Source organism: Cyrtonyx montezumae, unplaced genomic scaffold, assembly GCF_038088225.1.
Source record: "Cyrtonyx montezumae isolate F1298 unplaced genomic scaffold, pur_monq_1.0 scaffold_3, whole genome shotgun sequence".
Classification (NCBI taxonomy): domain Eukaryota; kingdom Metazoa; phylum Chordata; class Aves; order Galliformes; family Odontophoridae; genus Cyrtonyx; species Cyrtonyx montezumae.
Genome location: NW_027072034.1, coordinates 150,022,888 through 150,038,686, shown reverse-complemented (window position 1 = coordinate 150,038,686; position 15,799 = coordinate 150,022,888). Strand labels below are relative to the sequence as shown.

General features: G+C 38.8%; 1 protein-coding gene across 6 annotated transcripts in view; it reads left to right on the top strand.

Moving 5' to 3' along the window:
* MAGI2 (membrane associated guanylate kinase, WW and PDZ domain containing 2) overlaps positions 1-15,799 on the top strand; it is a 718,224-nt gene that overhangs the window by 465,461 nt on the left and 236,964 nt on the right. For all 6 annotated transcript variants that reach the window (XM_065743669.1, XM_065743670.1, XM_065743668.1 and 3 more), the window contains one exon: positions 6,882-7,095. In XM_065743669.1, the coding sequence (XP_065599741.1) occupies positions 6,882-7,095 (214 nt within the window). The remainder of the gene's footprint in view (positions 1-6,881; positions 7,096-15,799) is intronic.

The following is a 15,799-nucleotide window of genomic DNA, read 5'->3' as shown; positions in this document are numbered from 1 at the left end:
AAATGTGCCACATAACTGACCATTGCTGAGAAGCAGTTCCTGGGGCAGCATGTTTCAGCTCCAGATGGATCATGGGGAGATGTTTACCTGCTTGTCTCCTTGCACTGTCCACCAATGACTGGCATCTCCCAGGCAAATTCTATGTGAACAAAACAATGACTAGGCAGCACCCAAGACACAACCACTGGCATGTGCTGTGTTAAAAATTGAAACACATGAGCACTGGAGTACAACCCCTTTCCTCCCCCTCCTTGCCCCCCACAAAGTGATTCCAGTAGGTGTGGCCAGCAGAACAAGCAGTGCTTGTGTTGGTGCTCATGGTTTCATAAGCAGGGTTTTGTTGTTCAGTCATGCTGATTGAGGACTTTGGGGATTGTAGCAAAGCAGCTCTGTACATACATGCTGCGTTGCTTTTGTTGAGGTGTGTAGCTCCCACAGACTCTTACTGCAGTCATTTTCTCTGTCAACTGTCAGATCCTTAGCTGCCTCAAGAATGTACGTGCATTTGTTGTTCGTACCTTTGAACAATGAGGGAAATTAGAATGCGTTAATTTTTGTGCCGTTTTATTTTTGTTGATTTTATCACTATTTTTTATTAAATATAAGGCTATTGGGACATCTGAGATGTGGACACTTTTTTACAAATGCTCAACAACTTTACATCTTACTAATTGCCAAAATTATCAGAGTGCTGGCAAAGCAAAGGGCTGCTCTGATTCCTAGGACTGCAAGGCAGAACCAGTAGCAGATATAAGCGGAATCCAAAGGAAATAAACCTGTTTTTATCAGGCTAATAGGCAACATCTGTGGTATCAAAAATCTTTATGCTTTGGGTCTGATTTTTCAGACCACTTTTCAGTGTTTGTTGACATAAACTGTGTATCTGTTGAGCTTTATTAGTGGGAATTCATTTTTCATTAATACCTTGTTTTACAGGCCAGAGTTCCCTTGGACTTTTCATAGAATCACAGAATCACAGAATGACCTCAAAGATCATCTAGTTTAAATCCCCTGCCGTGGGCAGCCTCACCAGCCACTAGACCAGGCTGCTCATAGCCACATCCAGCCTTGCCTTGAATGCCTCCAGGGATAGGGCATCCAGAACCTCTCTGGGTAACCTGTTCCAGTGTATTGTGACCCTTTGAGTGGAAAACTTCCTCCTAACATCTAACCTAAATCTCCCCTGTCTTAGTTTTAGAACATTCCCCCCTGTCCTTTCACTATCAACTCATGTAAGCAGTCATTCCCTCTCCTGTTTATGTGCTCCCTTCAAGTACTGGAAGGCCACAATGAGGTCTCCCTGGAGCCTACTCTTCTCCAGTCTAAACAGGCCTAGTTACCTCAACCTTTCCTCGTAGGACAGGTGCTCCAGCCCTCTATTCATCGTTGTGGCCCTCCTCTGGACCCGTTCCAAGAGCTCTGCATCTTTCTTGTGCTGGGGGCCCCAGGCATGGACGCAGTACTCCACATGGGGCCTCACACATTGTCCCCTCATGGGGACAATCACCTCCCTCTCCCTTGCATTTGGCCTTGTTGAATCTCATTAAGTTCACACCATTTCACTTCTCCATACTGCCCAGGTCCCTCTGGATGGCTTCCTTTCACTCCAGTGTATCAACTGCACCACTCAGCTTGGTGTCATCCGCAGACTTTTTGAGGGTGCACTCAATTCCATTGTCTGTGTTGAAGATGCACCATTCCCAGGACCAACCCCTGGGGGACACCACTAGTGACTGGCCTCCACCCAGACATAGAGTAGTTGATCACTACCCTTAGGCTGCAACCAACCAACCACTTCTTAATCCATCAAACAGTCACCCTTTCAAATCCATACCTCTAATTTAAAGAGAAGGATGTGGTGAGGGACCATGTCAAAGGCTTTGCAGAAGTCCAGGTAAATGACATCTGACACCTTTCCCCTGTCCACCAATGCCATCACTCCATCATAGGAGGCGACCAGATTGGTCAGGAAAGATCTGCCCTTGCTGAAGCCATGCTGACTGTCTAAGATCACCTCTTGGTCTCGTATATGCCTTAACATGGTAACCAGGAGGATCTGCTCTGTGATCTTCCCAGGCACAGAGGTGAGGCTCACCAGCCTGTTGTGCCCTAGGTCATCCTTTCTCCCTTTCTTAAAAATTGGAGTAATGTTTCCCTTTTTCCAGGTACTGGGCATTTCACCTGACAGCTGTGATTTTTCAAATATGATGGAGAGCAGCTCCATGTACTCCAATTTAGAAGCAAGAATGCCTTGCAGGACAGTGCTTTGTACAGAACAATGCCATGCAGGACATTGCTTTGTATGGGTCCAGGCAGATGACTTAAATTGCTCTTCCACTGCCTACTAACATAACTCTTAAGTTTGTCAGGCATGATTTGCCCCTAGTGAAGCCAAGTTGGCTGTCAGCAATTGCATCTTTGTTGTCCTTGTGTCTTAGCATAACTTCCAGGAGGATCTGCTCCATGATCTTGCTGGCCACAGAAGTGAGACTGACTGGGCACTGGTTTCCCAGGTCTTTATTTTTTTAACCTTTTTAAAAATGGGAGTTATGTTTCCCTTTTTCCAGTCAGTGGCAGTCTCCAGATTATCATGATTTCTCAAGTATGATGGATAGTGGCTTAGCAATTTCATCTACCATTACCCTTGGGACCCTCAGATTCACCTAATCACATCCTATGGACTTGTGCACCTTCAGGTTCAACAAATGGCCAAAATACTGTGTAAGAGCTGTATAGAGGATATGTTGTGTCATCCAGTAAAAATCTTAGCCGCTGATATTTGAAGTACTGCAGAGATGAATTTAGAGTATTTAGTTATATGAAGTTAAAAGTCCCTTCCGACCCAAACCATTCTACAATTCTATGATTCTGTGATATTTTCCCCAATGTTTCTTGTATTCTACACATGGAATACCTTGCTGCTGCATTGGCGGTGCCTATTCTGCCACCTTAACGAACACTCACTGAGATACTGTGCTAAATTCTTTTACAAAACTTGGCCGTGTAATCTGTTTTGTAGAGAGACAGTAGGCATTTCACTTGATGAAAAGTCAGTTGTATTTTTTCAGTGACAAAAATATTTCTGGACACGTTAGGATTTGTATTTGTATCAGATGTTATCTGATGATATATATTTGTGCTCATAGCATATTACTGTAGTAATTCAAGCTTTATTTGTACATTTAAGGCACTACCAATTTTTAACCAGAACTCCTGTTTCTTAATCAAATAAAATGTTATGTAAGAATATATATCAACAGGCGAAAGTAAAAACAAAAAAACAACAAAGGATAACAGCAAGGTGAATATGTATCTTTTCTGGAATATATGAAGGATAGGTACATATAGAAAAAGATATACCACTGTAGTGCTGCATTACAGATAATCAACAACTAGAACGTGCATTGTGTAAAACTAGATGTTATTAAATGGCATTAGGCAATTCTTCCTTAATTGCTAGGGTTTTATTCACAAGATGCTTTTTTCTTTATTACTAAAACAAACTATTAAAAATAATGATTCAATAAAATTAAAATCATATTAAAGTCATGAGATTGGCTTTAACATAATTATATTTTTAATTGTTAAATAAGCATCAAGTTCCTCTTTTTCCACTATGTTTTGATAGCAGTCTCTGAAGCAGGCTGAAAATATTTCTTGTAGTCCTCAAGGTTTAATTTTCACTTTTTTTTTTTGTCAGCTTGTTAATGTAGCTATCAAAAGCTAAGAATCTGAGTGCATCTGACCTGTAGGAAATAAGACCCTGAGGAAGAACACATATACATATCATGCTAAAATCCTAGGAATCAGCAATGTCACCATATCTGTTTGACCAATGGGCACCCATGCACCAAGTTTATTTGTTCTTCTGTGGTCATATGTGCTATCTGACTTAATATATTGACTTCAGTTTAATCTGAACAGGAGTATTTCCACAGTAGAAATGTGGTCAAGACTTGTGTTGAAAACAACTCACAGTCCTCTGAATGATGCTTAAAACAGATTCACTTTTACTTTATAGAGATGATGTATCATCCTTTTCTCAGTGGATGTAGAGACCATATATCCTCCACAATACCAAACTACCTTCCATGTCCACCAGTTTTTTGCTTCAAGATAAAAAAATACATTTCTCTATCTTTCCATACTTCTGATCATTTTTGTTGCTTTCCTCTGAACTGTTCCACATCTTCCTTGACATTAAATTCTTGAAAATGGGCTCTGTGCTTCTGCTGAATACCTACTGTAGCTTAAGATGAAGGATCTATATTGCATATCACCCTGTCCATTATGATGCTTGATTTTCTTTTGGGATAGTATTATTGACTAATCATAATGCTTAGATATCTCTCACGGATCCCTATACCTCCACTGCATTTTTGCTAGGAATCTCTTTCTAGATAATTGCACTCCATCTTCATTTTTACAGCTGATTGTGGCATTTTGCAGCAGAAACTGGAAAGCCAAAGAAAGGGAAATTTGTGAGTGGCAGATAAGCCAGAGGTGGCTGCATTTCCCCTGTGATCCCACTGCTCTGTTTTGTGATTCAGATAAGCAAAACTAGCGTTTGTGTCTCTTGCTAATTCATTTATTCCTACTAAAAGATTGACATTTCCCAACAGCATAAAATACTAGTAACGAGTAGTTCAAATACAAGCATTTAGCAGCATGAGCTACATATGGCTGTAGAGCTATAGACAACCCTGATTTAGACATGATCTAATATTCCACAGTTCTCTAAATGGAAGTATATGTAAGTGTCAAGTCTTTTTTTTTTTTTTTAGATAATGATTTTATTTTTTTTTTTAGAAATGGTAGACATGAAGCCATGTCTACCATTTCTCTGTGAGGTGCAACACTTGACACTCTGTCAAAAAAAAAAAAAAAAGGTTGGCACAGTTCCTTTGTGATAAACCTAAACAATTATTTACCACTTTAGAAGACCTTATGTGTAGGTGGTTTGACTGCTAGTCCCAGTGTCCTTCTAGGAATTAAAAGTAGATAAACATGAAGTTACAGTTTCATTAGTCTTGCTTCTCCTTTTTTTACAAAATGACCTAATTGAGTGAATTGTTTCGGAGGGAGATTAGGTGCTCAGAAATTAAGAACATAAAGCTATCTAAAAACCTAAATTGTAGGTACTTTGTTGAAACCAAGGCTTTCTGTCCATCTGAAGTTTCTTATCTCTTTAGAATCTGAAGAAGTGTGTTGGCTACTAGGCATGAGTCTGATTCCTTGGTTCATGGAGTAGCCTAGATTTCATTTCATCAGGCTCTGCCATTTGCAATTGCGTGCTTCATCTAAATTATACCTGACCTGTTCTCTGCCCATTCTAATCTGAGTTCTTTAGCCCTACTGCTGACGTTAATTATGTTAGTCATTTAATCATAGGTAATCTTTTTGCAGTAGTGACTGAGGGAAAATGAGCACTAACTGCCTTGTGGTTTTATATTTGTCATATATTATTAGCTTTCCTTCCCACATAGTGGAATGAATCTGCTTTTAGTCTTCATATGATTAATGTACGTACAGAAAGTTTTCTTGTTAGTTTTCATGTCCCTGGCTGTATCCCATTTTCTAAGCTGCTTGCTCTATTTTAATGTTAAATGCCTGTATTTATTTATTTATTTTTCAGTGTTCATGCTTAACAATTTAATTTACTATTTAGTAAAACATATCACAATTCTGTGATAGTGAGCAAATGGTGAGCATTGTTCATCTCCTTTACCTTGACCCTAGAGCTTTTTCATTGTATTTTCTTCCCTTTGTCTTGCTGAGGAGGTGAAGTGAGAGTGTGCCTCTGTGGTCACTTGTCAGCCAGCCCACTCATCCAATATGTAGGGTCATTTCAACCAACTGAATCCCATCACAGTCAGTGGAGATTCAGTCAATACATTCAAATTGTGAACTTATTTTAGTTGTAGTTCATTTGGTCAAATACAGGATTCTTTCTGCTTCCATGTGATCAAGCTTCACTTAAGTGCAGCAGAAAACAAGGATCCAGGGTCCAAGGATGAGAACTTCTCTTGTCTGTTGAGGCAACAGGTTCCTGTCCCACTTCTAGAGGAAATACTAGGTGGATAGACCAAATGATACAAACACATGCCTAGTAGACCAGTCAGTAAAGTGCATTCATCCCCAAGGATGAAGGAATCTCTTTAATAGGACAGGTTCTCTCAAACATCCTTTCTTGGAGCTAGCAGTAGTCAGGAAAATAGAATCATATCAGTAAACAGTAAAAAACCAAGCACAGAAAAAAGGTTAGGAAAGGAAGGCTTCTTCCTCAGTGTGTTCTGGGTCATGATGACACAGAGTTATATTGGGTATAGGAGTCATTTGGCATCGTGGAAAATTAAACCTCCCATAGATTATATTGGGATTGAAATCACAACCACTTTATATATGGCTTAGATATAGCTATGAATTCATGAATTTCCTATTGTTTTCTTTACTTATGTGTTTACTTTTTTAATTGAAAAGGATCTATTTTCTGCTGCAAAACAGGGTATTTGCTTTATGGATGTGTATTTTGAAAAGTTATGAGACACAAGACAGTAGCTCTGCTGGATATGAGGCTGCCTTTTGCTCAGTGTTAACTGCTGAAGGAAGGACTCCAGGGACAAAACAAGCCAGAACTCTTTGCCTCATTTCTTAGCTCTTTATTAGTTTCTTGTTTCAGTCTGGTTTTATTGCTTTACTTTCTTTTATTGTGTTCCAGTTAAAATGTATCATCAGAGGGACTGTTGTGTAAATCCAACAATATTTTTCTCTTTTTTTTTAAAGACTTCCAGTTCATAGAATGTTTGTTGTACACTTGCACACAGTATGTCATCCATCATTAATTTAAATATCCAAATACTGTAATTGTTTTTCTCTTGTAGAATCAAGTGAACATGAAGACAAGAGCACAGGTGTCTCAGGTGAAGTATCTTCTATCCAACCATGCCCTGCACCAGGATATACTCAGCCTGAAGATGCAAAGGAGGATATGGATGTAACAAAACAGACAAAGCCTGAAGAGAATGATGACTTGGGCCCACTGCCTGATAACTGGGAAATGGCTTATACAGAAAAAGGGGAAGTCTACTTTATTGAGTGAGTGTTATTTCTTTTCTTTCTGGAAGATACATTGTATTTAACCTGGTGCTGTGGTGGTTTTGAGCATTGCTCTACTCTAAAACTCCACTGATGTTCATGCTGTCAAGGCTCCCAACAGCTAGTGACAATTCTACATTACTGACCTACATTGAAGCATACTGTTGTTTTTTGTTTGTTAATAGGTTACTGAACATTTTGATAAAAGCAAGTAGAGCCATTCTGTCTTCTGTTCAAAGCAAAACTTTTCTGCTGTGCTGAGTTGTGCGTCACTGGAGTCTTCCTTCTGTGGACAGAGGGGGATAGGACTCAGTTTTGCCAATTTAAGGAAGGAAAGATAGGAAAACTAAAATCACCCAGTGAGCAGTAGATGGAGTCCATGGTATATTTAGAAGTAATAAAAGGGATAAATGGACAATGAGGAGGATTACTGTAGAACATGTAGAAATTTTTTTGGGGTATGGTGTACGTACCTATTGGTACTGTTGTTAATTAGCCAACTCATTGAATGAATGGATATGAAAGTTCCTCCTTCGCTAAGTGCAGTCAGTAATACACATTATTAGAATAAAAATAAAGCAAATGGGTGAGTTCATATTATCTCATATTTCATAAGAAAGTGAAAGGAAAAGCCAGTGCAGTTATCTGCACAGTACTGAAGTAGGAAGCAGTAGCATTGATGTTTGCTTTAAGAAACTGCCTCAAACAATTTGGAGTGTTAGCCATTATTCTGATTACTAGTAGGTAAAAATAACATTTAGCTATGTCATTTTTATTTTAAGTCCTTTATTTCATGTAAGATTTTATGACAATCCCATGAAGCGTAAACAGATGATAAGAATAAAGTTTGTGTACATTATTTTTTCATAAACACTGACATGACCAACTATAGCTTCTGGCAAATGTAAGGCAGAAAAGAGCAGTAACTGTTAAAACATAAGTGTCTTTGCTGAAAAGGGCAAAAATGTGCTTATTCTAGAAGAAGAATAAATATAGTAACTTTGCCCAAGCAGGCAGAGAAGAACTAAGATGACTTCAGGGTAAACTTAAACCTTTGTTTCTTACCTCACTACCATATAGAATCTTTCTGTATATATTGAATGCTCTGACAGAGAACAGCAAGCAGATTGAATTATATGCTACTTTTGTTTTACTTGATGTAACAAAAACCTGTTATGTTTGAGGGGTGAGATGTGGGGTGTAATCACTAACACACCCAGCTGTGAAAGTGGTGAATAATGAAGCAGGATGTTTAATAGAAAGTAAATAAGTAGTTTCTAAAAAATGCAGTGAATGAAAATAAGCAGCCATTCTACACAGCAGCCGTTCCACTGCTCATATTCCTTTGATGTTACAGTTTACTTCCTTTTGTGGAAAAGCTCTGGTTGACACTACCATTCTGACAATGCACATCATTCACTTCCACTAAATGAGCATTATGTAAAACAGGGAAATCAATCAGAGGTATGAGCTGGATAGAAAGACTGTTATAAGAGCTCTTTACTGTTGGATTGTTGTCAATATTATTGTTGAATAATGTAATTGCAAAAAAGAAATGTGCTATTTCATGTCTGTAAAACTACCAAATTGTTTACTAGAATCCCAGTAAAGTAACAGTTATGTGATCATCTGGGTTTTCACATTGCACAGTCTTCACAGGGTTAAGTTGGAATGTAATGCCATGGGGATGCTGGTAAATTGCCTCTTTGTTTAGAAGTCACTTTGGTTAATGGCATAAAGAGACTCCATTTGCTTTCTCAAAAAAACAGAAAGATAAAAGGACAACAAAAACCTATTTGTCTAACATCTCCCTGAACAGTAGTAAAGATTATTAAATAATAGATGAAAAACAAACATTTTTAAAGTGTACATCAAGATGGGTGTAAAAAAGTCATACTAGGCAGCATCTTTTATTACTTTATTTGAGGCTCTTGTGAATTGTGGCTTTGAACCCCAAGGACTTCAAGCTGTAAGCTATCTCAAGTGCCAGACTGTCACAGGTATACCCAAAGGTCTTATACTGAATGACAGCAATTTCATTCATTCTCTTCAAACTAATATCTAAAATTTGCATCTGATTTCATTTATCAGCACTCCCATCAGAAGTAACGTTGCAGATTTACAGTGAGAGGGAGTGTCTTCAGGAGAGAAAAGATCACTGTAGACAGTATTATTTATTTGTTAATCATTAATGGCCCAGTTAGCATTTTGTAAAGCAGACCGGAAGGAATTTCATCTGCCTTAAGCACTAAAAAGAAAAGAAATCAGATACCAGATTAACTGGATAATTCCGAGGATATTATATTTTGGAGTATGACTCAGTTTGTTTCTTCATTTCTTTCCCTTTATTTGACATAGGTGCATGACCCTATGTTTACCTATATTAGCATTCACAGACAAAACAGGAAGAGCCCTGCCCACTGCATAATACTTACCACTGTTTTTCAGGGAGAGCTACTTAAGTACATTGCTTGGGTTGCTTCCAGCCTCCCTTACATATGGATTCAGATTTTTAAATACAGGCACATACCACACAAATAGAAGTTCATCTCCAACATCTACTTTCATTTAGAACATATGCTAATGAGAACATGCAATAATTAAAACACTGTATATAAATTAGAATATCACCGAAAAAGAATCCAGTTCTAAGCCTTATTCCCCATTTTAAACAGAGATGATGAGTGTGACTTATTTTGATGCAGTTTAAATTGTAACTGTCACTGATTTTTAGGTTTTCCCTCTCCTGGGGTTAAGGAAAGGCTGAAATTCCCCATAGCCTTCAGACTTCACCTTGCCAACTGCTCTCAAACCACGTAGTAAAGAGAGGAGCCTTGAACTGTCCTTGCAAAGCCAGCACTGTCTATGATGGATCTCAGGCATTCAGTGTTTGCTGTATTGTCTCGATGCAGTGTTGAAGGGAATGTAAAAGAACCAAGTATCTCAGTGCACCTACTGTAATGGGCAGTCAGCCTTAAATCCAGCACTCACTCAACTCTCATATTCCATCACTTCCAGCATTACATCATAGAGCATCATGTAGAAGTAGTCTGTCATGGTTTTTATGATACTTCTAAAAGGCAGAATTGATTTTGCCTCTCTCTGCAGCTTTCTACACCTAGGGAGCAGAGATCTCTGGAAGGGGTGCAGGGTGCAAGACATTAAACCAGGAAGAGCTACCAGTCATCAAGCTGAGCTACAACTAAGCCTTAATGAATAGGCTCAAGGACATTGCATAACCCATAACAAAATCAATTTAACTTACACTGTTCAAAGCACTTCTTTGCTAATACAACATTAATGGTTGTTTTGTTAGTGGAGAAAAGCCTTGAATAAACTTAAAGCTCTGTAATACATCTATAAGATATCATCTTTGAACTGTGGTGATTGTTTTTAGGAGAATTTGGACATGTGAGGTTTAACAAAACACTTTCCAGGGCATCTCTTCTCCTCCATTAACACCTACTTCCCTGATCTTACAGTGTTGCTTTTTGGACCCATTGTAGTATCTTTTTTAGTTAAAGGTACTTTTCATGAGAGCATCGTAAAAGATTACAAAACAGCTATAAAATAGGTCTCTGCCAAGGACTCTCCTCTTCACAGTAAAAAACAGCCATTAAGGTTTTGAATATAGCTGGTGCTATTTCAGGTGTTACATGAGATGTACAGCTACACACTGCAAAAGTAAAAACCTGACCCAGTTTGTTTCTAAGAATATTGCGGCTGACTTCAATGGGATCAGTATTTCTGATTTTTAAGGTAGGAAAGTCTTTTGATGGCAGGAATAGCATGTTTATCCTAGCATCTTGCTTACCTGAATAATCATAGTATGCCCACCTCCTCCTGCTTGCTCATCAGTTCAACATCAAAAAGCAAAGAATAATGGCTAAGCATAGCCAAATTGTTAAATTTGATCACCTTTATCTTTCCTACTAGAATATGCTAAAAGCACTGATGGAAATACACCCTTCTATCTGCTCAAGATTACTTCCATATCCTGCAGCAACCGTCCAATCTTTTAGGAGCTAGCCTGGGTCTTTTGCAACTGTCTTACATCATTAGTGTATCAGTATGTAATGCTGAGATTTGCCATGTCTTAGCGGTGTGCTTATTTCTGATACTTTAATTAATGGGCAATTAAGATGACCTTCCAAGGACTTTTTTCAAATGCTGTTTTAATGTGCACTTCTGACAGGATTTTTCTTCTTGGAAAAACAAGTATCAGTATGACTTTATCATCTAGACGATTCTTAATCATCAGCTTCCTGTGAGTTTGATCATAGATGTCCATGATTCTTTTTCCGTCTCTACGTGTTGTGTTGAATCTGTCTGTTTCAGTTAGGCATAACAACTGTCACATCTCCCTGTCTTTGTCTTTCAGCATAATCAGTTGCCGTTTTTCTCCTGCAATCGGTTCCTTGCCTTGTGACTAATTACTTTAGAATGAGGGACTGGAACTGGAAAAAACTCAGAAGTAATTTTTTTTTCCTCTTAAATGTTGTTGTTCTAAAGACATCCCTAATGTGTATCAGTGCTAAATCTTTCTTAACTCTCAACTTCTTTTTAATCTATGCTGCTATCCAGGCCAAGCTGGCAGCTCAACTCCTGTTGTCTTTTCTCACTATCAAGTTTCATGCTTTTTCTCCAAATGTCTCTGCTGCTCTGCAGAGCTCCTCTTTTAACACCTTTCCTCTGACATCTGTAGTGGTATTATATTCTTTCACCTTCTTTCCTTTTAATGAACTAGAGGGCTCCATTCACCTGGCTTGCTGTGCAGCATTAGTTATCTAGCATAAACCACTTGCCAAGACTCTTTCTGTGGTCAGTGATGAGAGGATATATAATTACCTTCAGAGGCTGATTCATCCTGTGTCGGGTGAAATCCATTTATCCAAACATAGGTGCTTTTACTAGTAAAAATCCACTAGGATATTTAAGGGTACAATTGCAGAAGCATGTTGATTTTAATCAGGAGTACATTTTTGCAGGAAATGTGGTTGTCTCCACTCAGTGTGATTTGGTTCAGGTGTCAGAGCATGTGAACTGGAATATCTTCTGATGAAACTAAAAATAAAGCTATCTCTTTAAACTACAAATAATTGACTCCAAACCCTGACAGGGATGGATTCCATGGCACCAGATTAGAGTTAAAACCAGTTTAGATTCCTTCTGATCTAAATCATATCTGCATCTACTGTAGCAATATCAGCAGACTGCAGAGTGAAATGCTTGGTGCTGATGGCCCGCCATCTACATCCACTGTCTTCTTCCAGGTGCCCTGCACTGCAGTGCTGTGAATGGCTGAATCCTGATCTGAGTCAAAGCACTACTGTAAAAATATAGTAATAGCCTTATATACAGGATAGGATACAAACCCAGTGCAATTACAAAATGGCAGCTGGAGAACACTTGAAAGATGCCATAGAGACAAACGTGGTATTAAAAGCATATGTTTAGGTCCCTAGTCACACCTTAAAACAAGTAAGATAAATTATTCTGTATAGGTGCTTCTCCTTTGAGAAGAATCCTACAAAGTTAGCTGTATAATTTCTAGATGGCATTCTTTGTCTAGTCAATTCTTTGTCACAATTTACCCATCTGAATCAAAGAGAATGCCTTAAACAGCAGAAATGACCGTAAGAGAACTTAGGTATTTATGTATTCCATAAAAAATCTTATGTATGCATCTTCTGCTCCTACAGATGCCTAGAGGCACCACCGCTGTATTTGGTACAAGTACATAAACACTTATTACTGCCTAAGGCCGTCTCGGATGCACAGAATGGGCATCCTCAAACTTGTATCTTTTAAGGACTTCATATTCCAGGCACACCTAACACAAACCAGTAGTGCGAAGTGCAACACAGAGTGCACTCATAGCTATAGTCACTCACGTCATAGCCAGAAGTGGAGTCCCTCCTGGATCTCTCCCTATCATGTACGCAAGAGGTTTGGGAAGCAGCCCACAAACCATGCATTGCAAAATTGTGATTTTACTGCTCGTCTTTTTTTTTTTTTTTTTGTCACTGTCCCTGTACATATAAATTGCTTGAAAATCAGTTTCTCCAAAGCTCTGCAGGTAGTCAGATCTTAGGTATACAAACAGGGGAAAGGAATAAGCTTTTTAATATGAAAGTCAGGTGGCCCATAGCAAGCTTGGTTTCTCTCTGTCTCATATACTCTCCTTTGCTCAAGCTGTTCTATTGAGAACCATTTTGAATGTTATGCATTTACAATAAAAACCCAAACAGACCCATATGTGCTGTCCCTGAATACACTGAAGCAGCACATTGGTAAATACCTATTTTGAAATGCCTTTCACAGTAACGTGCAAATTACATACCTTGCAAGAGTCACAGTTTAGAATAGGTTTGCAGTATTTTCTAAAGACATTAAAGCTATTACTGTCAGTAAGTGCTTTCTGTATACTTTTCAAAAATGTTTCAAGAGATTTTCTGAGGGCTTTGTTACCACAAGAAACTTCATCTGTCAAAGAGCTTTAAACTGGCAGACTGCTAACAGCAATCTATCATATTAAAAATCTTAAGTAAAATAACATACCACATAACAAATAATGCTAAGTTAGTACAGCAAAAAAAGCCATACTCCAAGTGCTTGTTTTTTTTGTTTGTTTGTTTGTTTGTTTAATTCCTGAAAGTATGGACAAATATCCACTGAATTTCTAGGAAGCCTTTGGTGCTGATACCAAGCTCCCATGACAATGGGAAACTGGGTTATGAACAGCCTGCAAAGTATTGAAAGCAGTGCAACAAAGAGAAGAATGAGAGGTTGAGTCAGAGTTTCTGGGAAATATTCTGAACTTCTTTCACTCCATTTAAACCAGCTGAAAATTGTTTTGGGTTGTTTTTTTTTTTTTTTTTCCCCACATAAGTTTAGTTTATTCTAATTGATACTTTAGGACACAGACTGCAATTAAGCTATTTCTGCCCAGTGCAAATGCTCAGTAAAGAAGATTTAAGTTAACTTTCAATAATAAGTATATTGGCTTTCGGCTACTAAAGTAATCATTTCTGGTAGAGTTTATTTTGACATTATTTTTCAACGCTGCAATAAACCTCGGATCTAAAATAGTTTATATTCTGTACAGCAGTTAATAAATCAGAATTAATTTAAAAATGTTCTGCTGTTCTCATGGTCCACCTCTGTGTGGCACAACCAGAGAGATTTTTCATTCAGTGCTTTTGAGGTTTCTGGAATTAGGAATTTGCTGCTGATTGTAAGACATTCTGAGGCATACCTGGTTGGTTTGCCAGCACTCACACATTAGTTCAGTCATCCTAGCTATTAATCAAGATTGTGGAAACTGTGTAAGTATAGCCTTTATAAATCTGCCCTTTCATTGTGAGGTATGGTTATAACTGAGTAATGAAACAGTGACCAGTGGAAAATGCTGGTGAAGCCACAGCTGTATTTCTCACAGGATGTTTTTGTTGCATCACTTCATGCTCATTCAGCCAATGACAACCACTCTGACTTTGTGTATTTGTTCCACAACCACCTCTGTTATTCATCCACAACTCATTCATAACTAATCTGCAAATCCTCATTCCCTTCTCCTTCTGGTCTGTCTGTAGAACTCCTCAAAGTGCATACATGATTAGACCTAGTGGTGAGGCAGGACAGCTTATCCTGTGTGCATTTTACAGGATTTTTAGTGCTTAAGAAACATTGAAATGTTCACAGCTTTTGCAGCAGATATGTGTTAGAGTTACTTTTGTCATTGGTATTAATTTGACCATTTCACTGTTGTTTCTACCTTCTTACCATTGTTAAAACTTCCCTTTCGGGGCTTATTTTAAATTAGATTAAAAACTGTTCTGGAGCTAAATACTATCTCCCTATAGCTTCTACAGATTCTAATCCATTGCAGAGCTGAAGAGGGAACAGGCAGAACACTGGGACTCAGAGGAGCTGAAATCTTCCCTGAGTTGTCCCTGCAGCTTGCCCCGGGACATTCAGCCAGCCAGCACTACCAAGCCCTTGTTCTCTAAGGAGTGGGAAGCAAAGGGACAAGGCTGGGCTCTTTTCAGCAGTGTGTGGTGATACGACGAGGGGAAATGGCCACAAACTGAAGCATAGGAAGTTCCACACAAATGTGTGTGGGAACTTCTTCACGGTGCAGTGATGAAGCACTGGCACAGCTGCACAGAGAGGTGGTGGAGTCTCCTTCTCTGGAGATGTTCAAGACCCGCCTCGACGCCTACCTGTGCAACCTGGGCTAGGGAGCTGCTTTGGCAGGGGATTGGACTCGATGAACTCTAGAGGTCCCTTCCAAGCCCTATAATTTTGTGATTCTGTGATTCCTCTCATTTTCAGTCTATCTGTGTGGAGAAAAAAAATTGCCCCTTTAGTGTCTGTGCTGTTGGCTAAGCACAGTTTTAGTCCTTGCTGTAAGACATATAACAGTAGGTTATAACAGAACAGAATCATGGAATCATTGAATTGGAAGAGACCCTTCAGATGTCACCTAGTCCAACTCCCCTGCAATGAACAGGGATATCTACAGCTAGATAAGGTGTCTTAAGTCTCACTAAGGACAGGGCTTCAGGTTAAACTGAACAACTGCGTGGTGTGTGGAAAGAGAAGCATCTTTTTAAAGCCTGCAACTCAAAAGCTGGCACAAGGGAGATTGGAAGAGGACCCTGCTATAGCTAAGTGGGAGAGAAGTAGACATACAGAGGAA